The sequence below is a fragment of the Lytechinus variegatus genome, chromosome 4 (genome assembly GCF_018143015.1).
Source record: "Lytechinus variegatus isolate NC3 chromosome 4, Lvar_3.0, whole genome shotgun sequence".
Taxonomy (NCBI): domain Eukaryota; kingdom Metazoa; phylum Echinodermata; class Echinoidea; order Temnopleuroida; family Toxopneustidae; genus Lytechinus; species Lytechinus variegatus.
The window spans coordinates 26,216,720-26,242,679 of NC_054743.1; the positions used below are offsets into that span (position 1 = coordinate 26,216,720).

The 25,960-nt window shown below is 40.1% G+C and overlaps 1 protein-coding gene across 1 annotated transcript in view; it reads right to left on the reverse strand.

Annotated features, from left to right (window-relative positions):
• The window catches only part of LOC121413703 (E3 ubiquitin-protein ligase listerin-like), a 70,514-nt gene that overhangs the window by 17,107 nt on the left and 27,447 nt on the right, over positions 1-25,960 (reverse strand). Inside the window, exons 20-30 of the mRNA XM_041606627.1 lie at positions 25,562-25,681; positions 23,036-23,188; positions 22,141-22,275; positions 20,539-20,686; positions 19,840-20,053; positions 18,853-19,093; positions 18,083-18,172; positions 17,329-17,515; positions 9,650-9,818; positions 9,112-9,244; positions 6,705-6,987 (exon numbers count right to left, since the gene is read on the reverse strand). Coding sequence (XP_041462561.1) covers positions 6,705-6,987; positions 9,112-9,244; positions 9,650-9,818; positions 17,329-17,515; positions 18,083-18,172; positions 18,853-19,093; positions 19,840-20,053; positions 20,539-20,686; positions 22,141-22,275; positions 23,036-23,188; positions 25,562-25,681 — 1,873 coding nt within the window. The remainder of the gene's footprint in view (positions 1-6,704; positions 6,988-9,111; positions 9,245-9,649; positions 9,819-17,328; positions 17,516-18,082; positions 18,173-18,852; positions 19,094-19,839; positions 20,054-20,538; positions 20,687-22,140; positions 22,276-23,035; positions 23,189-25,561; positions 25,682-25,960) is intronic.

Genomic DNA, 25,960 nt, shown 5'->3' on the forward strand with positions numbered 1-25,960 from the left:
GACTCAGAAAACCTAGGGTATGAATAATTTTGAACATGACATTGTTTGAATATCTATGAATAAAATACCCCTGAAAAGAGAAATTTCTTGAATTGTGCATTGTTGTTATTCTTTCATTAGTAGGTCACACATAAATCTTAGAGAAACTTGATAAAATGCATTCATTTCATCACAAACATGAAAAATCACAAATATCAACAAGGGTATGAATAATTTTGAGGACGACTGTATAACTGACAAGCAAACATTGAACATAATTGCATTTTCTATAATACGTATCGATTTTTAGAAGGTTGCAGGTGTTTCCACTATAAGCTAAGCTTGACTGCGTGGCAACCCCAGAAAACAATAATTATTATTCATCCAACGTATCTTAACGTAAGGGTGCAGGTGCGAAATGCTGGAGGGGGGGCGCTTGGTCCTCACAATGTATTTTTATTTTGATTCTTGGTTGTTTGTTTTGGAAATTATGTGTTTCATTAGATAAAGAGAAAGAGCAATTTTAGGATTAACTCTGTGAATATTTATTCAATAATATTGTTTTAATACCTTTTTTAAAGGGAGAAATGAATCTTAACTGTTTGAGTGAATCTGGCAATGTATTCCATGTCAGGCCCATGATGTCCAAGTGTTTTATGTGCTAATAGTGTTCTAGGATTAAGTGAATATTCTGACATGTCCGTGTTGGGTATGAATATTTTTGAAAAGAAATCGGTAAACACAGGAGGAAGCAGTTTGTAATGATATTTATACATACAAATAGCTATTTGTATCGTAATTATATCATATATCTTATACATACAAATAGCTATTTGTATAGTAATTATATCATATATCTTATACGTTTTAGACGATAAAGGGAATCAGTGTGTGAAAGATATGTTGATTTTGTGCAGATCCTAACACTTTTCTTTTGTAATAAAAGTAAATGTTCAAGGTTAGTTTTACTACAGTTTCCCCAAATAATGTTACAATAATTAATATATGGTAGTATCAATGCATTGTATACCATTAAAAGGGAATGCTCTGGCAAAAAATACTTTGTATAATATTCTAGATCTTTTAGCCATTGATGAGGATATATTGCTATAAATGTGTTATTTATTTATTTACATACACATATTTATCTCAATATGGTCCCAATGATACCAGCATATTGCTGGTATCTAATAAAACGAATACTATAACAATTCAATTTTGCATGTAACTGATCAAATGTACAATGTGTAAGTGATATTTCATACATATAATATTTCATATCAAAATATGATCATTTAGAGATATACATTGCATATACATGTAGTTAAAAATAAATGCAGTACATGTAATTATTTTCAAGCTGACTCTCGTTATTTTCTCTATATTGTGTACACTAATAAACAATTTGTTTATTAAAGCAAAAGGTAATTAACTAGTTGGCTGAAACCAATCGGGTGATTAGTATATTCAGGCAAGAACCGCGGATGATGACAAACGAATGGTGCAACCATGGAAACGGTAATACACAAGAAGTCCCATCATACTAGATGGATGCCATCCAATACCGCATAAATTCATTATCAAAATGGAATTGAATAGACCGCTGTTAACTTTTGAGCCGTTAAATCCTTATCGAAATACGACACAGTTAGCTTAGTGTTGACTTTCAGGTTGGAAAGGGTTTTCTTTTCTTTTTCATCATCAACTGGATGTTTTAATCAAAGCCTGCCTAATGTTCTCTAAAGATTTACTTTTGAGAATTATGTTGGATTACCATCATAAAAATCAAATCTCATTAAAGTGTATTGACCGTTACAATTGCTTATTTGTGAAAATTTAATTTCAATGATAGACCACATTGAGCATCATCTTTTAGTAATTTTATGTTTCATTCTTACTTAAAAGCTATTTGGAATAAAAAAATCAAATCTCATTTCCTACACTGTACTTCAAAATTGTTTTTAAAAATAAGCAAATCGTTACTCATCTTTTAAGTGTACACTTCACTCATTACCGATACACACAAAAACGTTTTCTGATGATTTCATTTTTAATTTTATCTGATTTCAATTTTTCAAATCAATTATCTTGTCTTTTTTGTCATAAGATATGATAGTATAAATGTAAATAGTAGTCTGAAAGAAGAATCCTTTTTTTATCCATATCAAAATGTCTAAATGATGATAAATGAAAGCTTATTCAAATGAAAGAAAATCCTTTTGTGTTTACTTCCAGTTCTTGTACTTGTTCTTTGGATTTTGTGTTTAATATTTAAATAATTGTAACTTTGAAGTAGTCGAAACATCACAGTCATCTTCCAATACCTGTAAATAGAAATCTGGATACTTGTACATGCAGATATGTGAAATCCATATTAAATATATTAGTGGTGAAATATCTCAGTTTATGCATATTTGAAATTGACATTATTTCAATTCCAATACTTGTTATTTCACTTTTCAAAACAAAATAAATCATTACTAAAAAATAAATGGAGATGAAACGCCTGAGTTATGCATCATGTGAAAGTGTAATATCAATGTATTTTCTTCAGAGTGAAACTTTGAGGCAATGTTGTATGTCTAAAAAAAATCAAAGTTCAAATTTTTCATAGAGTTCTTATCTGTAGAGTATCAATGAATGAAAACAAAAAGATAAATGACCAATGTAATTTTTCAAGATCGAGATATGAGATGATGTTTTTATTCATAATTCAATCTATTGATTGTTTTTATTGTTAAAAACAACCATAACATACGCAGGCACTTTTGAATGTATTTTCATAAACTAACCACATGAGAGTTTGCTGTCCTGTTAAATATGCTCACAAAATTACAAAATGATCTGCATTCAAACATCAAATGGGTTATTAAATAATAATTCCTAGCACAAAAGGCATTACTACAAATGTCAATGTACCCTATTTCAAGGTGATTTATTAATAAATAATGCACAGGCCCTACAGCATAAAATGAAGCCATTAGAATGCATTGAATAAAAGTCCTTTCATGACCTTACACAGAGATGAAGCCGGAAGACGCCAGCAGGTGGAAAAATTATTTAGATGTACATGTATTTCATATCAAATCTGTTTCCCATCTTTTTTCAATTTTCTAACCTTGATTTATCAAATCAGTTTGATAAAGTAGTATGTCAGTTATGCTTAATTAATGTCATTCCATTAAAACATATTTGTTATTTTATTTTAGTTATTTATTTATTTACTTATCTATTCATTCATTTGTTCATTCATTCATTTATCACTTTCTTAATTCATTCATTTATCTATCCATTCATTCAATCATTTATTCATTAATGCATGCATGCATGCATTCATTCATCCATCCATCCATCCTTCCATCCTTCCATCCATCCATCCATTCATTCAGTCAGTCAGTCGATCATTCATCCATCCATCTATCCATCCATCCATCCATCCATTCATCCATCCATCCATCCATCCATTCATCCTTCCATCCATTCATCCCTCCATCCATTCATCCATCCATCCATCCTTCCATCCATTCATCCATTCATCCCTCCATCCATTCATTCATCCATCCATTCATCCTTCCATCCATTCATCCATCCATCCATTCATTCATCCATCCATCCATTCATCCATCCATCCATCCATTCATTCATCCATCCATCCATCCATCCATCCATTCTTCCCTCCATCCATCCATTCATTCATCCATCCATCCATTCATCCATCCATTCTTCCCTCCGTCCATCCATTCATTCAGTCAGTCATTCATTCATCCATCCATCCCTTCATCCTTTCATTCATCCATCTATCCATCCAATCAATCAATCAATCAATTAGTTAATCATTCATTCATTTATTCATTCATCCATTTATTCACTCATTAATTAATTCATTCATTCATTACTTTTTGTAGAAGGGGTGCAAGGGTCCAAAAGCTCTACATTTTCTTGCAGATTTATTTTTTTGTTGTTCATTTCCAGTGTTCAAATTCATAAAGCATAATTCTGTATCTGATCATTGTATGTCTGTAAAGTGCATTGACAGTCATCACTGTTCTAGAATGTGATATACATGTAGGAAACTGTCAATGTCATTTTGACAATTAGGATATGTTTCCCCTGTGAACCAAAAAAATTAATTGTTTGAATTGAGGAAATATATGTCATAAATTGTATCTATGGGGTTGTAATTCATATGAAACATAAAATATGATTTAATATATATATATACCAGAGTAAAAAAAGGAACATCAATAGTACTATAACTTGGTTTTGAATTGATGTGCAGATTTACTTTAATATTGTGTTGACTGTGAAAAGTTACTTCATTTTTTTGTCTTTAATAGATGGTGATAACTATTGGTACTACATTGTATGCTTGATTGATTTCTCTCTTTCTATTACAATCAACTTTTCATTGGAGTAGACTTGATCTTTATTATATCAGATTGATAAAGTACATGTGTCATTTATGCTCAAAGTAATTACATTGAAACATATTTCTTCATTTTTTATTTCACTTGTTTATTTAATTATCCATCCATCCATCCATTCATTCATTCTGTCTGTAAAGTGCATTGACAGTCATCACTGTTCTGGAATGTGATATACATGTAGGAAACTGTCATCATTTTGACAATTAGGTCACATTATAAATTGTGGATATGTTTCCCTTATGCAATATGATCCTGTGAACTAAGAAAATGAATTGTTTGAAGTGAGGAAAAATATGCCATAAATAGCATCTATGGGTTCTAATTCATATGAAACATAAAATTTGATATAATATGTACCAGAGTAAAAAAAAGAATGTCAATAGTAACTTGGTTTTTAGATTAATTTGCAGATTTACTCTAATATTGTGTTGACTGTAAAAGTTACTTGCAAAAATTTCTATTCTTAATAGATAAGCAAGAACTGATTGGTACTCTGCTTGACTGATTTTTCTCTTTCTATTACAATCAACTTTTCATTGGAGTAGACTTGATCTTTGAAATCAACATGTATATGTATGAAATTTCAAGAATATATAAATGTATGGAGCTTTGAAATATTATAACACTATTATTGAGCAAAGGGGTTTTGCATGATTCACACTCCTACATCCTGATAAATGCTTAAATTTGTCAAGTGCTGCCACAATGCCCTTTCTGTTAGTAATTCACCTCGGTAAAGAAAAGTACAATGGCCTTAGGGTTGGAATGAATGAAAATTGTAACCAATATATATTTGTATGCAGTAGCCATGAGGGGTGCTAGATAATAGCCAAGGTGTGAAATGTAATGGATTGGAGATCTATGACGGTATATTTCAGTCTCTCAGTTGACAGGAAAGATTGCATGATAATGCCATAACTTGCATTCAGACTACCTCGATCACTAGAAAACCTGATAATTAATAAAAAGAACTTGCTAAAAAATACCTGATAACAATTTTCTGCATTCATATCGACCCAAAGCAGACCCTTTCTGGGTAAGTTCTTGGTTACGAGCATGCGCAATAATGTTTGATTGGCAGGCAGGGCGCACAATTAAAAATCACACTCCCAGGAGGTGACCACACCCAACTACATGTTCTCAATGGGCTGAGAAAGTTCTGGAGATTTGCTTTGCACTGTCAAATACCTGCAACCTTGGAAAAATCCCTGCAAAGTTCTCATAATTTTGACAAGTAGGATCTTTTTGTAGGGAGTATCATGAGTATTTTCTTTTCACATTGGCGAAAATACCTGGATCAGTATTCAATTGAAAGTATTGATTTTGTATTAAAGTATTTTATCAAGCATTTTACTTGGCCAAGCAAAATGCTAAAAGTCATATCCAGATCATATTTACAAGTATTTTACTCTAGTATATATCAAGCCAAATTTAAGCAAAATACTTACTAATAACCATTGTGCGTAATGAGGCAAATAACACCCAATGTAGGAAAGATCTGGGCGCAGAATGTATGACTGAGCGCATCACGCTTTGTAAACTGCATGCAAGCCAAATCTAATGATGATTGATTTTCACAATATGAATTCATTATCAAAATAGATTGTTAAATCAAAGAAGGCAGGGCCAGATCCAGGATTTTTTTAAAGGGGGGGCACAGTCTCCCGAGGATATATTTGACAAGCAAAAAAAAGGGTTTTAACAAAAAATGAGGGGTATTTCGTCCACGAAAAAATTTGACAAGAAAAAAAAAGTCTTTACTTCCAAAGAGGGGGGGCACACTTTTGTTTTAACAGCATTTTTACATCACAAATTTTAATTGTGCCTCTCAGAAGGGAGGGGGCACGGGCTGGCTGTGCCCCCCCCCCCCTGGATCCACCAGTGAAAGAAGGCATCAATATATATAATCATGTTGTGGGCAAGATGTGTTTTAAAACTAACCTATTTGTGGGTGGAATTTAGAAATCAAATATCTTGATTGAAAAAAGACAGGTTCCTAACAAACACAGGATTTGCACCCACGGTTCTCTGGTTGAAAAACAAAGAGTCAGCACCACCATGCCAAGATGCTTCAAGGGAAATGAGACAAACCTGAGTAATGATAATCCTGCTTTTATAAGGCACTTAATATTAAGGATATACAGAGCTTACAAATCATAACACTGCTAAGTCATCTGAATCAATCAGTATTTCCCTCACACAATGAATGCACATCCTCCACTCCCTACGGAGTATTCCAAACACACACCATGTCAGTCTCTCACAATGATAATGTGACTCGAGTATCAAGAAACATACCTGATGGGTCAAGAAGGTGGTCAGCATCAACGTCCACTGCCGCCACTGCGATGTCCCTACGGCCACCTTGCGTCGATTGTCCACCTCGATGGGTCCCAGGGGATGGTTGGCTGGCAGGGTTATCATCATCTCAATGTTGAGCTCCTGCATGGAGTAGGTGGCGATGACCTCTCGGGTGGACAGACGGGCCTTGACGGTCATGTTCTCGGCCGTGCTGGGGTTCTCTTGGACGGAGCGGATCTCCTCCGCACATAGCAGGGGACTGACAAACTTGGTGGTGAACCTGGGGAAAGGAAAGGTAGGGCCATCGAATGTAGAAAATGCAAGCACACACTTGATGCAAAGGCAGATGCAAATCCACAGGGGAAGTTTGATTAACCACCACCCTATCAATTCTGTTTGTACTTTTGATTTGCCCTACATGTATAAAAGAATATACCGGTAGATCTAGAACAGGAAAATCTCAAATTGTGGTGCATCTAGCCTTGAGGTGTTTCACAGGGGAGCTGGTAAGAAAGAAAATTAAGACGATGGGGAGGGGAGAGTTTGATCAACTAGTAACTTGGAAATGAAATTTAATGGTCATTTTATTACAAAGGGACAACAAAAACTTGGCTATATTTGACCCAAAATATGAAAGGTGGTAGAAGCAAGCAAAAACAATTTTATTTGTTCAGTCATGCCCCAGCGAGATCTCCAAAAACAATTGATGATGAACTAAAAATACTGTTAACTGATCAAGATTTGGAGAAAAAAATGGACTGAACTTACTGGTTCCCCCGTTCTCAGGAGCAATTTTGGATTAACACAAATTTGTGAAATTCATAAAGAACAAATACAACAGAATAACAAACTTTTGTTTGAGCAACATTCTTTGAGTTGTTCTTCCTCCTTCTTCTTCCTTCTCCTTCTCTTCCTCCTCCTCTTCCTCCTCTTTCTCTTTACCCTCCTCATTCTCCTACTCTTCTTTTTTTCTTGCCCCCCCCCCCAGACCTCTTATCCTTCTGTTCCTTCCCTTTCTCCCCACCTTCAATGCAAATACATCAACATGTTTTTCACATTCCTACAATACAAGTACTTGACATAAAAATTTCAATACCAGCAACAACCACTGTAATTTGTCACTCAATCCAATTCACATGTCAATGGCTCCTTATGCTACTTGTTCAATATGATTCATTTACGAAATACAGTTCTAACATATCGGCCTGAACATGAACAGATGTTTTAGAACAAGTATATCTTGAATCCATAATTTGAAACCAGTAGTATTGAAGATTTCAAGGTAGTCTTATAGCTGAAGTTGAAATTGATAGAGAAAAAAGAAATTCAGAGAAAGGCAATTGCTTGTAGATGTAAGCTTCACTGCTATTTTTGTTCAGGACATGGAACAATATGCTTTACATTGTATTATGGCCGAGGGAAAAGGTGCTTAGGAGAAATCCATGAATTTCTGATGTCCACAAAAAATGAGAAATTTGACATAACTCCTCACAATCTACTAGTGCTTACAGTACCAAGTTTCCAAATGTGAAAGTTACATATATCAATCATAGTCATCTACTTTGTAAACATTGATAATTTCATTCCCCCTTTCTTTCAAACTTTTGCCATTATGTTTCTCCTTTCCCATCTCCTGATCCTAACCCTTAAAGGCCAAGTCCACCTCAGAAAAATGTTAATTTGAATCAATAGAGAAAAATCAGACAAGCACAATGCTGAAGATTTCATCAAAATCGGATGTAAATAAGAAAGTTATGACATTTCAAAGTTTCGCTTATTTTTAACAAAATAGTTATATGAACGAGCCAGTTACATCCAAATGAGAGAGTTGATGATGTCACTCACTCACTATTTCTTTTGTTTTTTATTGTTTGAATTATACAATATTTCAATTTTTACGAATTTGACGATTAGGACCTCCTTGCCTGAAGCACAAAATATTGAAATAATGGAATTCCACGTGTTCAGGGAGGAATGAAACTTCATTTCACATGACAATGACAAGAAAATCAAAATATTTCATATTTCAAACAATAAAAAACAAAAGAAATAGTGAGTGAATGACATCATCGACACTCTCATTTGAATGTAGCTGGCTCGTTCATGTAACTGTTTTTGTGAAATGAAGCAAAATGTCATAACTTTCTTATTTTACATCCGATTTTGATGAAATTTTCAGTGTTATGCTTGTTGAATTTTTCTCTTTTTATTCAAATCAAGTTGTTGTTGGGGTGGACTTGTCCTTTAACCTCAGGCTCAGTCATGTGTAAAGTCTGTATGAGGTTTTCTCCAGCGGCCTCTTGACTCTTAACTTCCAGCCTCAAATCTATCCCTGGAAAATACTGAGCCATGTATGTAGTTTGAAATGTTCATAAATGGCGAATACAAAGTGAAAGATTTGTACCTGTCAACATACGGGGCTATTCTTCTGTCCTGCAATGTCCACCACTGTCTGGCGATAGCTGGTACATCCTGAAGAAGACTGAAGAAGACCGAGCAGGCTAGGTGCTGGACCTCATTTACCTTCACGTGAGAGGCTGGAACATGATACAAATGATGCACAGGTTAGAGTTAGTCAGTAGGAACAGTGTGCACAAGGTAACTTTGATATGGTCTAAATCTTTGTAAAACACCCCCAAGTTGCTTAATTCTTGAACCTGTATTATAGCAATTCATAAAGCCACATTTCTTGATGTAACAACCAGCGCAGGCTGCACAAAAACGTTGTTAGCCCAACAGAGCACTAACAGTAAGCACAGTCACATCTTTCAGATTGTGAAGTCAAAACATTCGTTTCAATGTTAAGCAATGCATTGTTGTAACATTAGGCATTGCTGCCACATTAGTGGTTGTGACAGGGCCTCTGTTAGTGCACTGTTAGCGCTAACAAAATTTTTGTGCGGTCAGTACAGGATTATCAACTAAAGGCATTTTAGTCATACCTTTGGGGGTTAAGTCCGGAGGCTTGCTGAACATGGTCACCTGTGACCCCTTGCTAGGGGTCGTTGACCTCTCTAAGGTTGGATCTTCTGGCATAAGACAAAAGAGACTCTCCAGTAAAGAATGAATTCCTTTCGTCTGCTTCAGATAGGAGGAGTACTGTGCTCTTACCTGGAGAAGAAAAACAGTCTCACATCTATTAAATTCAAAAAATATGAAAATACTTACCATGATTTTCTTATTTACGAGATAACTGGATATACCCATTTGATTTGCTAGTTCATTACGATGAACCTGCGTGCCGAATATAGAGTACACAATTTTTCCTGCGCGCGCGCTGCATCTCCCTACCAACGCACTATCCCAAGATCGTCGCGCAATTTGGCGTCCATTTCCTCTCATGAGCCTGCGGGCAAGACATGTTGTCACACAAGGCGAGGGGTAGGAGGGAGGGCTCAAATGGGTATATCCAGTTATCTCGTAAATAAGAAAATCATGGTAAGTATTTTCATAATTTACATCAATAACTGGGATATACCCATTTGATTTGCTAGACCAACACGGATTCAACGTGAAGGGAGGCATGTCTAGACTAAGAAGTGCGTTAAAATAGGGAGATGAAGACACAAAGGCCGTTGCCTTGCGGACAGGGGAGGCGATAAAGCCTCATGTGAAGAAGTCCTTAAGAGCAAGGAGTGAAGGAAAGAGGGGCGTCAATAGGCGGACCTCGAGAAGTCGTGAACGACGATTCCAAGAAAGAGCCCAAGAAGAATGATACTAAGTATCATGGGCCCTCGGCCTAGTGTCAGGAGAACAACATCACCAGCTGACTAGAGCGTAAAATTCGGAATTTGTTGAAAATTTCAACAAGAATCGTGATCGGAAAACTGTAGCTTTAAGGCTCAGTAAGTGATCAATCGAACAATCTGAGAAGGCGAGAGATCTCAGGAGCCTCCGCGTGGGAGAAAGCGCCCAGAATTCGATATCTGTCTCAAATGCGTGAGGGCAGAATATCTGCAGAGTTCTGATAGAGAGCTGTGGCAGAAGTTATTAGCGGTCCGAAGGGGACTAGGAACGACGGAGAGTAGGGATTTAAGAAGAAAACCACTCGTAAGGCAGTCGAGGGTCGAGAAAGCGACTGAGTGCCATCCTTTTAATAAGAAATGCCGCGGACCTGCTGCCTATGTAGAATAAAGCAGTCTGGTTAAAATAGCTCAACCGGGCGTGTCAGAGGAACAGCGCGGTACACATCACGACAAAAGTGTGATAGACCGAGTGATCGAGAGAGAACTCAGGATCCCCTTTTTCCCGTACTGATCGAAGCACCCATCTGAGGGTGCAGTACCCGCGGTGGAAGAGGTGGCTTGGCTCAAGCCACCATTGCCGAGAGAGCCCGTGAGGCTAGGCTGCGATGGATGACCGCCGGGTGGGGGAATCCCTAGCAGCAGCAAGTGTACGCCAGAGGGAGCTGGCGAAAAGTCTCTGTCATGATCCTACGTGAAGGCGACAATCAAGAGATGTTCTAACGAACAGACATCGCCAGATATGATACCTCAACAGTACGTTCCCAACGGAATCGAATGAGGTAGCAACGGCCCTGTCCTATCAAGTTAGGGACGGAAACTGGCTAAGAGTGTCGATGTCCTCGCTTGAAGAAACAAGCGAAGGAGGAGGGAGACTTGAGGAAAATAATCACAAAAATTTCCATCAGTCTGCGGTGAGAACCAGTTGTTTATGAAAACAGCCACAAGGCCTGGTCTCTCAGGTGATCGTAAGAGCAAGCACCGCCGGCGCCGGTTGCGGGGGGCGGCAAAAATGACGCCCTAAGCAGTGGGGGATGAGCATCTAAGTTTCTAAAAGAACTCCAGTGAAGTAAATCACTTACATGGAGAGACTCATCCACAGTCGGCCCGAGAAAAAGCGGGTCGTAGTGATTGTGGTTAGGTAGGCATAAGCATACATGCATCCACGGTTACATCATCCTCGGTCGTGCGGTGACCATGGCCACATGCATTGCATGGAGGGAGGATGAAAGCAGCATGCGAGGCGACTCGAGTGTGCCGAGTGAAAAAGCTTCTAAATAAGAAGACGGTTCGACAAATGGGCACGGTAAGACATCCACCGTAGACCACTCCACACAAGGAGGAAACGGCGGAGACGCCCGCAAGCTTGACCCACATAGAGGGCAGTCTATAAGATAGACTGTTAGAGCTCGACCGATGGTCTGAAGGCGTACTGTTTGGTGTAAACTCGCCGACCCGGTACGGTGGGTGTGCCCAGAAAGTAGGCATAGAATGCCGACAGAGAAGTCTGGGGCTTTAAACAAGCTTGAACGCACGTACATAGCCAATAATCTCATGAGATGTACGGCGGTTTCTTTCCTCCGAGATGATGCTTACCCGACCGGGAAGGACTCGGGGAACAGCTGTGAATGTCAACAGGAGGGATATCTAGCATATGAAAAGCTGATTCCCTCCAGGTATTCGGTGCGGGTGCTTTGGGCAGTGTCCGGCTGGACGACCGGTGATGGCAGCTCGGGCAGGGCTCGAACGAGCCGCCCGAATACGAGACAATAGGTTAACATAACCATAATGCACCGGGTGGTGAAGGCGTAGCGATTACTAAGCACAGGAGAACTTTAAATCGCCGTGACATTCAGATCCGATATACATACTCATAAGTTCGGAGAGCTATGAGGTAGTGAGACATACCGCTGAGCGGTGATGGTGCTCATATCGGAGTCGCCCTCTCTTCAGCGGCGATCGCTGGAGGACGGGTGTCTGTACTAGCCCTGACTCTGGCCTTGCAAGGGTAGGAGCTAAGTAAGACAGGGCACCCTTACTTTCGAATAGAAAGTGAGGTTCAGGCCAGAAACCGACGGTCCCGTCGCCTGGGCGGACGGACCACGGACGTGATAGGTTGCCCCCTCAAAGTAGCCAAACATTCTCACGAGGTAAGTGCGGCATGCGGTATGTAAGAGATTCTTACCTCCAATCTACGGGCCCGCTTAGGGGGTAGAATGGAGAGAGTTACCGCTGAAGGAGTCGTCGCCGTACGTGGGCTTGACGTAGAGGGCGAATTCGGGAGTACCTGCATAAAAAGGGGAATACCCATGCAGGTAACTCGCCGATGGCTCCCCGGAGTGCGGGTTGGCGAGAGAAGTCTCAATCCGCTCAATACCCGACGCCGGCAATAAGACCGCGGCGGTCTTATAATGACGGAGAACACGAGGATAAGAACCCGTAATGCTCGGGGACGCATAGATGCAGCCTGAACGGATGCAACGTCCAGCCGTCGGTCACCGAGAGCTTGCCGACATATTGATGCTTGAAAGCCGTATGTCGGAAGCACCTGCATAGAAACGGGGGTCACCGTGTAGGTGAACAGCGTTTCAATAAATGCCCGGTGTGAGAGGACAGGTGATTGCTTGAGCCGCACAGTGCTTAGCAAGGCGGCTGAAGCTGATATGAAGCGTGGGTGAATTACCCGCACTGCTCATGGGAGTATGTGCGACGCCTGACCCACAAATATCGGGAGTCTGGTGACATAATGGAGGGCGATGCCCGTATGTCGATAACACCTGTGTATTAGCGGGGATTTCCCTTGCAGGTGCGTGAGCCGGCGAATCATGAAATCGCCGGTGACTCTCCGAGGCGCAAGATGGCGAATGTCTGCTTAACCTGCCCGGTGCTCGACACGGCGGTTTTAGCTGACAGGGAGCATGAGGATAAAGATCCGTGATGCTCGAGGGCGTTCTGTTGTAACATGAAGTTACGACGCCTGGCCATCGGCACAAGAATCAGAAAGAAAGGTCTGCCCGCAAAGTGGGATTAGCGACCTAGACTTTCTTCTTGTTATTCCTCTTCTGTGCGGCCCCCGCCGGGGGGCAGAAGAGGGAACAATCATCGGGAGTCTGGCGACATAGTGGCGGGCGACGCCCGTATGTCGATAGCACCTGTGTATTAGCGGGGATTTCCCTTGCAGGTGCGTGGGCCGGCGAATCATATTGCCGGTGACTCTCCGAGGTGCGAGACGGCGATTGTCTGCTTGACCTGCCTGGTCATCGACACGGCGGTTTTAGCTGACAGAGAGCATTAGGATGAAGATCCGTGGTGCTCGAGGGCGTTCTGTTGTAACATGAAGTTACGACGCCTGGCCGTCGGCACAAGAATCAGAAGGGAAGGTCTGCCCGCACAGCGGGGTTAGCGACCTAGAATTTCTTCTTCTTCTTCCTCTTCTATGCGGCCCCCGCCGGGGGGCAGAAGAGGGTATAATGATCGGGAGTCTGGAGACATAATGGCGGGCGACGCCCGTATGTCGATAGCACCTGTGTATTAGCGGGAATTTCCCTTGCAGGTGCGTGAGCCGGCGAAACATGATATTGCCGGTGACTCTCCGAGGTGTGTTGGATGGCCGGTGTCTGCTTGATCCGCTCGGTTGGTAGTACCGTCGGCTGAAGCAGGCAAGCCTGGGGGTAAAAACCCGCAGTGCTGGAGGGCACTCTAGATTAGCTTGAGAAGCTGAGAGGCCTGGCCATCAAAAGAATCAGAGGACAGACCGCCCGACGGAGCGGGGCTTACGTCTGTGGTTCTCCTCTTCTTCTTTTCTTCTTCTTCGGTTGCTCCGGCGCCGGAGCGGAAGAAGGGACAAGAGGCTGGGCTGCGCCTGTCTTCCTCTCCTTAGCTCTCCCACAGGGAGAGCCAGCCGAGGACCAGACGCTGGACCAGAGGCTGGACCAAAGGCTGGACCAGAGACTGGACTGCGCCTGTCTTCCTCTCCTTAGCTCTCCCACGGGGAGAGCTAGCCGAGCGAGAGGAGGCGTCGGCCGAATCTGACGGCGTCAGATTGAATTGAGAGTCCGACACGGTCGGACTCAGGTGCCTCTTCCGACTAGGGGCTGGTAGCCCTTTGCCGACGCTCCCTAGAGGGGTCTTACACGGCATCGAGCCTAGTCTTTGCCGGGTGGAGAGACCCGTGCTCTCCCCCCGGACTTTAGGTGACCCGATGGCCGGTGGGTCTGACAGCCCTAGAGGAGTCGCCGTTTTCTGTACTAGTGCGACGCTCCCCAATAAGGTTCAGGTTCCGGGACGGAAGCCTTGGCCATCACCGTGCGGGCACGTGGTCGCAAATCCACGGTTCCACCCTTATTAAGCGGGGCACGTGAACGCACGTCCACGGTTCCACCCCTTTGAGAGCCCACGGGGCTCTGACTCTGTTCTCGCTATCTATACTACCTGTGGTGGGGGATAAGACCCCGGTGTCGGGCCCCGAAACAGCAGTCGCCTGAGGCTCTTCAGAAAGAGAGTCCGAAAGGCTCATTATTGCCGTAGGGTGATCTAGTAGTAAGATAAAAAAACAGAGAAGCAAAGGGGGTAGGGGGGGTAACAAACCCCAACCCAGATGACAAGGACCTCAAAAAGCGGACTTTTGAGAGTCAAAAACGGATCTCAAAAGGATGATACAAGGTAAAATCCCAGAACAAAGGAAACAGTAATAATTAAGAATTATTAAGAGACACTGTCCCTGAAGTCCGTTAGAAAAATTAATTATTTGATTATCACAACAAGAATCTGCTTCCGCCAAAATTCTGAAAAGAAGGAAGGGGGGAAGCATCTAAAAAGAAGAAAACACTAAGTTTTTTTTTTTTTTTGTTTTGTTGTGTCCACCTGTTCAAAAGAAAAAAAATAATAATTTTTCTTGAGGTGAGGATCAGCTAAGGAAAAAAGGGGAGTAAGATTCCCTTTCTTTTTTTTTTTTTTATAAACAAGAAGTTTAAGAAAAAAAAAATTATAAGTCCAGAGACCGGTAGCTGACTTGAAAAGGAAGGGGGGAAAAACAAAGATAGCTTTCCCGAGAAGGAAGGCCGAGTCAACGGCGACGAACGCTGACAGGAGACGGCTTCCTAAAAAAAAATTCTAAGTATTCTTGTGAAGGAAAGAAAATAATTTTTTTTTTTTTTTTTTTTTTTTAAATTAATTGAATAATTAATCAATTAATAAACACAAGAACAAAGGATTGATTGAAACAAAAGAACAATCAACTAACTCGAAACAAGAAACAAAGAACTTGAATCGAGGCAAAGGAGCAAGTCAAGAATTAAAAGAATCAATCAATTAATTAATTAATCAATTAACCAATTAATTCAATTAATAATACAAGAACAAAGGATTGATTGAAACAAAAGAACAATCAACTAACTCGAAACAAGAGACAAAGAACTTGAAACGAGGCTGGAATACGACGCTCCTAACGTCCTACAGAACCTATCTGTGGAGAAATAAATCAATTAAATTCACGACGAGTCGTATAAACGAAGAAGTCAGTGAATAAAAAGAATTAAAAAGGAGCGAAGACAACGCCCGAGCAGGAAGGCGCGGAGCTATGGGGCGGAGAGGTGAAGACAACCCGCCTGTGAGAAACGTATCTTTAAAAAACACACTCACGAAGAGGGACAAGAAACGTTAAATAATATCACGGAAGCTCTGCGCGACGTGATAATCCTATAACAATCTTAGATGAGAGAAAATAAGATTGAAATAAGGGAAGAATTGCACAATAAAGTATCCAAACGGAAAACAGAAATGCAATTTTGAGAGTGTACTTAGCTTGCGACTGCACTCGACCGCAGGCGAAAGTAAAAGAGGAAATGGACGCCAAATTGCGCGACGATCTTGGGATAGTGCGTTGGTAGGGAGATGCAGCGCGCGCGCAGGAAAAATTGTGTACTCTATATTCGGCACGCAGGTTCATCGTAATGAACTAGCAAATCAAATGGGTATATCCCAGTTATTGATGTAAATATAGGTATTTCACCTATTTTTTTTTTACATTTGTGACACTCTTCATGTACTGTACTTTAAAACCAAAAACAACAATATGTCACCTGGCAAAAGAAGGAGGAGAAGGAGAAGGAGAAAGAAATATCTTTAGTAGATATAATTTTGTAGTGGGTATTCCTTCAAAGTAGGTTGCATGTGTATATAATTCAGACAATACATGTCAGTTGTTTATATAACAATTCACGAAAGAAATTTTGTTACGTATTTAGTTTGATCTATTTCATTGCAAATGGACTGTTTACAAAAGGTGTGAAAAACATTTTTTTTAAGTTATACAATAAAACCTGTATAAAAACATGCAAGGGAGACAAGAAAAGTAAGAAAAGTCGCAGTCTATATGAATAGGTAGTCTTTATGGATAGGTTTGCATTATATACATTAATACCTACAATGTATTCAATGGGCAATTGTATTTAAGGGAAACCAAATGAGTGGTCTACACAGAGACATGGTCCTTCTATACAGGTTAGGTGGCCCCTAATGCAGGCTTGATTACATTGTGTATTGTTTCAAATGAGTAATTAAGAATTTTAACTAGAATCTTGAAATCATGGTACTCTACATGTTGTTGCCTTCCCGCACAAAGGCCGTTAGCACGTAGTGTTCACTGCACGATAACAGCCCTTTCGCCGGAAGGCGACACGCAACGGCTTTGGTGCGGAAAGGCGATAATGTGTATCAATACAAGGCATGTAGTTAAGGCCGACCTAAAGGCCACATTTTGATGACCTATGTCTTGGCCTCGGGCCGAGCCATGTGCACAAAGTCTCTGGGAAGGTTTCGTCGCACAACCTCAACTATATCAATGATAAATAAAGTCCATGTTACATGTTTTGAAGTACCTCCATCGTGGCAGCTCGAAAAATTGTTAAGTACAGCTTCCATGCTAGTAGGTATGAAGAGGTCTGCATGTAGGCTTCGGAACCAGGCTCTACAATGGTGCACTCGCCTACGGGTATGTCCTGGAGAAGAGCTTCCATGAAGGCTGTAGAGGAGTCTAGCAGCTTCTGTAGGCCCGTCGGAGGCAAACTGATGAAGTGGTATTTTGTTTTCAACGAGAGGGAAAGAGAGAGAGATTGAATGATTGAGTTATTGAGAGAGAGAGAGGGGCGGAGAGACAGAAAGAATGGTGAGATAAAGACAGAAAACAGTGATATACAAACAAGCGAAGACAAAGAGAGAGAGAGTGAATGAAGCAGGCATACATGCAAACATGTACACAGGCAGAGACAAAGAGGCAAGAACAGACAGCGGAGAAACAGAGAGGGGGAGAGACATGCATACATGTACATAAAAACATACATACAAGAAACAGAGAGAGTGAGACAGACAAACATGCATAAAGGCCACAGAGATAAAGAGATACAGAGAGAGGAAGAGAAAAGAAGACAGAGAAACATATATACATGTACAAGAAGAAAAAAGAGAGAGACCGATAGAAAGGGGGTAATATAAATGAAATCAAAATAGATTTTGATAGGGCTACTGAACAGGCAACTAGACAATCGGCACCTTATAAATGCTATGTATTATTATTATTATCTAGGAAACATATTGGGAACATATTGATTAGCTAATAGCTCTGTGTGTACTCACATACTGGGTGCCTCATCCTCATCATCCGCCTGTGTTTTGTTCTTGACCTGAAGATACTCTTCATCATACCTGGCAAATTCTGGCATTACCCTGAATGCAAAGAAAGACAGAATAATGCTATTACTATGGTCTAGGGTGGTGATTTTAGGAGTATATAGTCACATAATTATTTGTGAAAGCCCCTAAATATACATGTAGCATGAACACAGTCACCACTTGAAGTCTTTTGGTAAACAGAAACCATGAAAGGGTGAGCAGACTATAATGGGGTCACAGACCAAGAAAATTTTTTATTGAGATTATTTTCACTACACATTTTCAAAGAGGAGGCAGTTTTTAAAAGCATCTTGCTGGCTGAAAAAAAAAATCAAAAAGATACGAAATATGGCAAATCTTAAATTTCAACAATTTTAGGGCAAAGCCACTACATTTATGAATCATTTCTATTGTAAAGCACAAATGGGGGAAAAATAAAAAGGCACATATCCCAGACCAATGAGAAAGGATTCAAGTCCGAATCAATACAACATTAGTATTTACCAAGTACTCGTCGTATTGACTGCATATTAGTGCTTCACCAAGAAGCAAATACTTAAACAAAATATGAGTGAAAATTATATACATATATCACAAACAATTAACTATTGAAAAAAAAATATATATTCTCAATGACTGCTGAAAACGTCCCAGAGATGATGATAGGGCATTAGATGGGCTCGTATTAATTTAATCAAAATTTATTATTATAAAATTTTCTTTAAAATGCATACCTCTGCAGCATATTAAAAGCTGCCATCTGGACTGGTCTGTACGGTTTAGTGAGAAGAGCCACTAGGTGATTTAGCAGAGTGTGAAGGGTGTCAGGGACATGTCTTGTGCTTCCTGGCTGTAGCCTGGTGGGAAGGCAATGTCCCTTCAGCTGCTCCGTCGGGGTGTAAGCTGCAGCCTCGCATAGCGCATAGAGAAGGGGGGTCAAGTCCATACCAGCAGCATTCCATACACTCTCTTGCTCTGGAAGGGTGAATGTATCATAATTTTAAATGAAAAAAAGTTATGAAAAACATATAAGATGACAATACATAAGAAACTTAAACAAAACAATAGAATACATGATCAATTTATTTTGACATCTGAATTTGGAAGATTTTTTACCAAGACTACCGTAAACAGAATATCTTTTGGGCTTCACTAAATGTTTTGATGCAAAAAAAAAACAATCATGCATAAATTCTACATAAGTGCAATTAGCATACAGTGAAATCCCATAACCTAGACAAATTTAACAAGCAATTATATACATCATGCTAAAGCAGTGAGTCACAATTTCAAGGTGATATCATGGCCAATTTCTAAGATCCAGGATGTATGATGTACAAACAGCTCACCTAACTAGGGTTTAACAAAAAGCTCTCCATGAAAGGAAAAGACTTGTCCGACTTTTTATCCAACAAGTACTGTTTATCCGACAGTTACCATGGTATCAGCACCTTTCAGCCAATCATAATCAAGGAAAGTTGTCAGACCTGACAACTTGTTGGACAAAAATCTTGATGATACGCTCCCCTGATATGCTGCTTCATTATTCAAAGATCAGGGGCCAGTTTCATAAAGATTTCTTTTACAACCATTGAGCTATTTTGTAAACAAAAATGTGTTTTCTTTGGCTGAAAATAGAATTTAACAAGTCAACTGTCAAGATTTACTCTATAAAGTAGTGGCATCCTTGCTGATGCATTCATGGCCCAGCACAAACTCACCTAAGAACTGCATGAATGCTGGTAGGAAAACACTGTAAGCCCCATCGCTGAAGAACTCACTCCACTCGGTCAGGAGGCCAGATGGAAGCTTGGCCGATCTGTCGGAATGTCCAAAGAGCCTGGATGTACTGGACAAAAGGTCAGAGGTCGCGGCAAACAGGGTGGCAGCTAAGACTGATGAGGACTGGACGTTTGATGTGTTTTCACTGCATGCCTAGAGAAAAAATAACATACAAATCAAATCAAAGTCCAAATAAACTCTCTTTCACATTGTTTGATGATGTACATTTTTTATATTATGTTCAAGGAATGAAGTTGGTTTGCAAACTAGCTTATGCCCGTTCCCCTGCTACAGGCAACCACCCTCATTATCGACCACCATCACCATTTGCATTGGAGATTATTTTTTCAACTTTGATTAGGACGTTAGGAAATTCAGTCCTTCTTTGCTGACACACCAGTATTCAATGTACCATTTACAAACGACTTTGTGAAACACCCCCTGATAAGATGCAACAGTCAGTGTAGATTACCTAGCGATGGTTGTTTGACCAAGTTTTAAGTTATGAACATAAAAAAAGTGGGCTTGGAAATGTCTGTATTAAGCATCCTATAAATTGTATTATTTTTGTTATAATTAAAGAGCTTCATACAAATATCTAATATCTGAATGTATGAAAAAGAAGAAAGTTCACTGACCTGCACCCAAGCAACCAGAGAACAAAGGATGAAGTCCCAGTCATGTGATTCCAGCTCCTCAGGGATCTTCTCAACAATACAAGTCACTAGCTGCACCATCTTGATGTTGAGACAGAGCAGTTCTGAGGAGGCCCCTTCCAGCTCCTCCCTGTGTATAAACGTATATTCATATTAAAGATATGGCTAAGGCTTGCCAGATATAGCAACAAACCAGGGATACAGACTGGATTTCAAAATCATTCTTCATACATTTTTTTTACTCTATGTAATGGGTTTTGTATCTTTTTAGAAAAGGATCAATAGAAATGTTACTTGGAAGTTTTTCACAACGCTTGTTCCAACTGACAAATATTCATTCTCAGTGACCGATGGTAACATTCAGAGACCAGTGTCCCATAGCACAAAGTTAATCGTACGCTTGATATTCCTGATCTATTGTATATTGTAGTCAATGTAATCAATTGTAAAAAAAAGTTCTACGATGACTTCTATGCTTTGTGTAACGGGGACCAGGGGAAGATTTCATCAACATTTTATGTCAGAAAAATTGTCAGATCTAAAACTTTCCTTCATGTTGACACTCTGAGAAGCACTGCTAATAGGGATTTTTTGCGATTTGCAGGTCGACTAGTGGACTGCGACGAAAGTACATCATGATAGTCTGCTTTGTGTTGATGGTATACAGTCAGTCGAGCACATAATTGGGAGACACTGAGCATCTGCAAGCCATTCTTGAAACGTCAACTTCATGACGACCGTGGATTTCGCTCAGATCACGCTCGTTCGAAATGTAGTAAACAAGCAATCAAATCCTTGCCAATTGATTGAAGCCACGTGGTGATCTACTCCAGCGGTCCTGTATACCGTAAACACAAAGCAGACTATTATGACGCACTTTCGTCGCAGTCCACTAGTTGACGTGCAAATCTAAAACTTGCTATCATGGTGGATGTTGTATACAACAAAACTGTCCAACAACTCTATTCATGAAATGCTCATAAGAACTTCTCTGCCAATCAAAATGATTAAGTCATATTCTGTAAAACTTGTGTGAAATGACATCTTCCCATCCCAACGATGATAAAGTACTCACGAGTATGGTAAAAGGCATTGATTGTGAGGATAATGGAAGTGCCGTGGTGTAGCGGTTCTGACTCTCGCCTTGTAATCAGAGGGTGTGTGTTCGAATCCCACCATGGCCTAGCATCCTTTGGCAAGGCGTTAATCCACACTTTGCCACTCTCGACCCAGGTGTTAAAGGTACCCGGTAGGATGTGAAAGCCTATATGTAGTATGCCTAGCAATTGAGTCTTGGAACTCTTGTTGGAATGCTCCCCAGGGAGTGGAGAAGGGGCATATATGTATGCAGGCATGCAAGGATCCGATGACCGGTGTAATAATATGTCTGTAAAGCGCTTAGTGACGTCGTTCCGATGTATTAAGCGCTATATAAATGCGGAACATTATTATTATTCTTCTTCATTGTGTTCAAAAGAATCAATCGTATGATCATTGCTAACCATTGTTTTATAGGCTCCTGGACAAATAACTGCCTGCTTGCATGAAATGACAAATGCAGTATGATGAAAATGATTAACTCACCCACTGAAAAGGAAGACAGAGTTTGATTTCTCTCTCCAGTGTTGAAGCTGTCTTAGACTACTCAACGCAATGTCAGGCAAGACTCCATGACGATTCATGGTGATACATCTGATGAGTATTGCCAGGTTCGATATAAGACCCGTTCCAAGCTAGTGATGAATACATCAAACAAATTAAATGAGTAAATTAACAAAGACAATTATTAATCATAATGATCACAATAATAATCATTACTTCCTTTGTAGTGTACAACACAGACTATGCCCCTAAATTCGGAAATGCAATTAGAAAGTAAACAAAGTAAAGAGTGCTGGGCGCTCGGTCATGTTACACACATTTTTAGAGAAGTTTTAAAATCTATCTCCTTCACAAATATTTCTCTCATGATTAGGAAGTTGTTCCATAGGATGGCTCATCAGGTTTTGGCTCCAATATACAGTACAAACAAAAACATAGAAACCAGTACTCCAAAGAGTCAAAGTAAATATGACAAGAATCCTATGAAATGGCCACCAAATTATTTGTACATGCATGTTACTGCTGAAGAATAAATCAAATAGGCATGAAATTAAAGCCATGTCTGGTCTTATACCAAGCCATCCTGAAGACGGACAGTCAACCTGATCGAAACGTCAAGTCTCCCTAATGCTTCTACTCATCATCTCTACTTGCCGACTCAAGCCAGCATCTCCTCATCCACCCTACTACTCAAGCTGTTCTCGACTTATCAATCTCTTCTGGTTTACCGTCCTTTTCTATTTCAGGACTACTCTCAAGTCTCCACTTTCTCGCCTATCCATTTCTTTTCTTCTTCTATCCACTGTTTCTATAACACTCCACATGGTGTACCGTAAACCACATCAGCGAATGTAAGGGTTGGTAGTGAATCAATCACTTACCACATAGACTGGTGATCTGATCTCCCTCACATGACATCAGCATCCCAGCATGGCACTCAGCAAGCTCCTGGCAATGTCTATCACTGAAATGGGGTACCAGTCTCTCTACTGTCTGCAGTATCTCCTCACTGGAAATCTCAAGCCATGGTCTGTGAATGAAAACCATGAGAATCAAAATGTGACCATCCAGCTCAGACCTAACAATAAGTCAGCAAAAGTTGATTTTGATTTTTTTTTGAATTTCACTCTGATAAAAATAATATACATGTATCCTTGAAGTCTGGTACTGGTAACAACAGAAAATAAAAGATTGAACAAAACTGAAAACAGAATTATAGAAACTTCAAATAAATGATACCTGCCAAACAATTATTTATTCAGGAAAATGTATAATTACGGAGTAATGAGCAAATGAAGATCAGACAAATTACTGGAAATGCCTGTTCATTTATAGTGTGGTCCATCATGTTGTTTCCTGTGTTAGCTACAATAGGAACAGCATGTGGTAATGAAATAGATGTAATTCCAAGCAAGCCTGAATTATTTTGGCTACTTGTTTTTGTTCTAAATTGAGGCATATGATAAACAATTAGAGGATTGCTTCTAATCATTACATATCAAAATTAATTAATTTCTATAAAAGAACTCGAACTCAGCTTGTCAGGATTGATGAGCTATATTACCCAAACTATAATAATAACAGACCTGCCAACATTTGAAAATGGAAAAAAGGAGTCCACGAATCGCGCGGAAAGCCGAACTCCCAACGGCGGGGGTCAAGGGGCCCGCCTTAGGGCCCCTTGTTGGGTCCAGGGGCAAGGCCCCGGCGGGGGTGCAAGCTGGAGGACATTTAGGAAATTTCACCTTAAAAACAAGCCTTCTGGAGCCCTTCTTGAGCTTTTTATGCCTTGTCCTTTCTCTGGAGCCTTTCATAAGTGGCTTTTTTGGCACCATGTATTACCTCTCTTGAGTAAGTACAAGTATGGCATAGTTTCTTTCTACTCTCCATAGCCAATTCATGTACCATCAGAGAACTTAATGTTCTTGTGCTCAGGCTTGCTCTCTGCTTAGTTTTGTTCTTTACCACGATGGAAAATACTCTTTCACAGTCACTGTTGCTATGAAAAATTAGCAGAACTGCTTTCATTGTTTTAGGAGGGAGTACTTCTCTGTGTGCCTTGTGATATCCTTAATAGCTCCTATCTTGTGCCATTTCTCATCGATTCTGTCTGTATTTGAACTTGCAACAATTTCATCAACATCTTGATCTATTTGATACAGATTGAATTCTTGTTCAAGTTTGTCCATATCTTTGAAAACGTCGCGAAACTTTTGAGTGTGCCCTTTTGCTTTTGGCATCATGGATCATTCACACAGTCATGACAGTTCACAGACTAAAAAAAAATACAGCAGGGGTCTAAAAGTTTGCAAGAATCGGCAGACTTGTAAAATCCAAAGCATTTAGCTCACTAAGCACAAAGCACATATAAAATATGAGAAGATATTAGTTTAAAATGTTACCGTTTCTAAACCCTCAGCTGGCGAAATAATCCATTTCCCACACGGTATTCCAGAACGGTAGTAGTATAGTAGTAGCGCGGAGGCACGCAAGCGCTGGTCTGCATCGTACCGTATGCATAGAGTTACATTCGCACTACACGCGCTATGAATCCTCGCGATCGCGGGCGAACTGTCCAATGTCAATACACACGATCGCTGTCGGATAAATAGCGCGCTGGCCGTGGCTTGTTGCGCTTCGTATATGCACACACGGAGCACAGGCCCATCACGCGTTCTTATCCATTGAACTCTGAACTCCACGTACGCGCGCGTAGTGCATGCGTTTAATTAACGTTACGCACGGTATATACTACCGTGCGTACGTACGTAAATGTAACATTGAGCTGAGAGGACTCAGAGAGAGAGGAAGAGAGCCGTAGGCAGATGCAGACGGGAAGTGCGTCATTTCCCAAAGAAAAAAGAAAATCATCTGAAATACAAAGAAAACGGAGTTCTCCGCTTTTGGGCTGCTATAAATTCTGAAAAACGGAGAAAACTCCGGAAAACCCGGAGAAGTTGGCAGGCCTGTAATAAGATGTTAAGTAGAAGTGCCCCTATTATCGAGGCGGGGGGGGGGGGGAGATTATTGCAGAATACTGTTCATAGGTTTTTAAGATTTGAGTCATGACTGGAACATCTTCTTGGTTGCTAAATCATATTCTTGGACACTGTTATTAGCATCATTTAGTTGAAATATAATCTTTTATTTAATTTAAATTCTTGTGATGACCAATTTGTGAATGTAAAGTTTGCTACTTGTTAAAATTCAATAAGGGATTGAAAAAATTTATTCTTACTTTGTTCAAGAACCAGGAAAAGTTTGAAGTATTCCAATTTGGACAGGAACAAGTGCTAGCCATGAATACAAGCTTTATGAATATTAAACTATTAATATTTGGGGACAAATGGGAAAAATATATAATCATGGGAGAAATTAGCTGAGAAATCAATGATAAACATACTGCGTTGGTGTGTCCATGGGTTGCCAGATATTTATTTGGTCCTTGCCACCATTGTGTTTGAAGTTGTTATCAATGAAGTGGTAGAGAACATATGACCAGAGGCCACCAGATTTCAGCGACCTGGTAAAAGAATTAGATTACGTTTGTTAAGAGTTCAAGGAATTCACATTAATTGCAAAAATAATTTTATTCAATGCTATTATAAATAGTTAAGGAAAGATTTACTATCCTTATCACCACTATCATCATCAACCATCTTCGTCACCACCATCATCATCATAGTCATCATCGTCATCATCATCACCACCTTCACCATCATCATCATCCATCTTCGTCACAACCATCATCATCATAATCGTCATCGTCATCATCATCATCACCACCTTCACCATCATTATC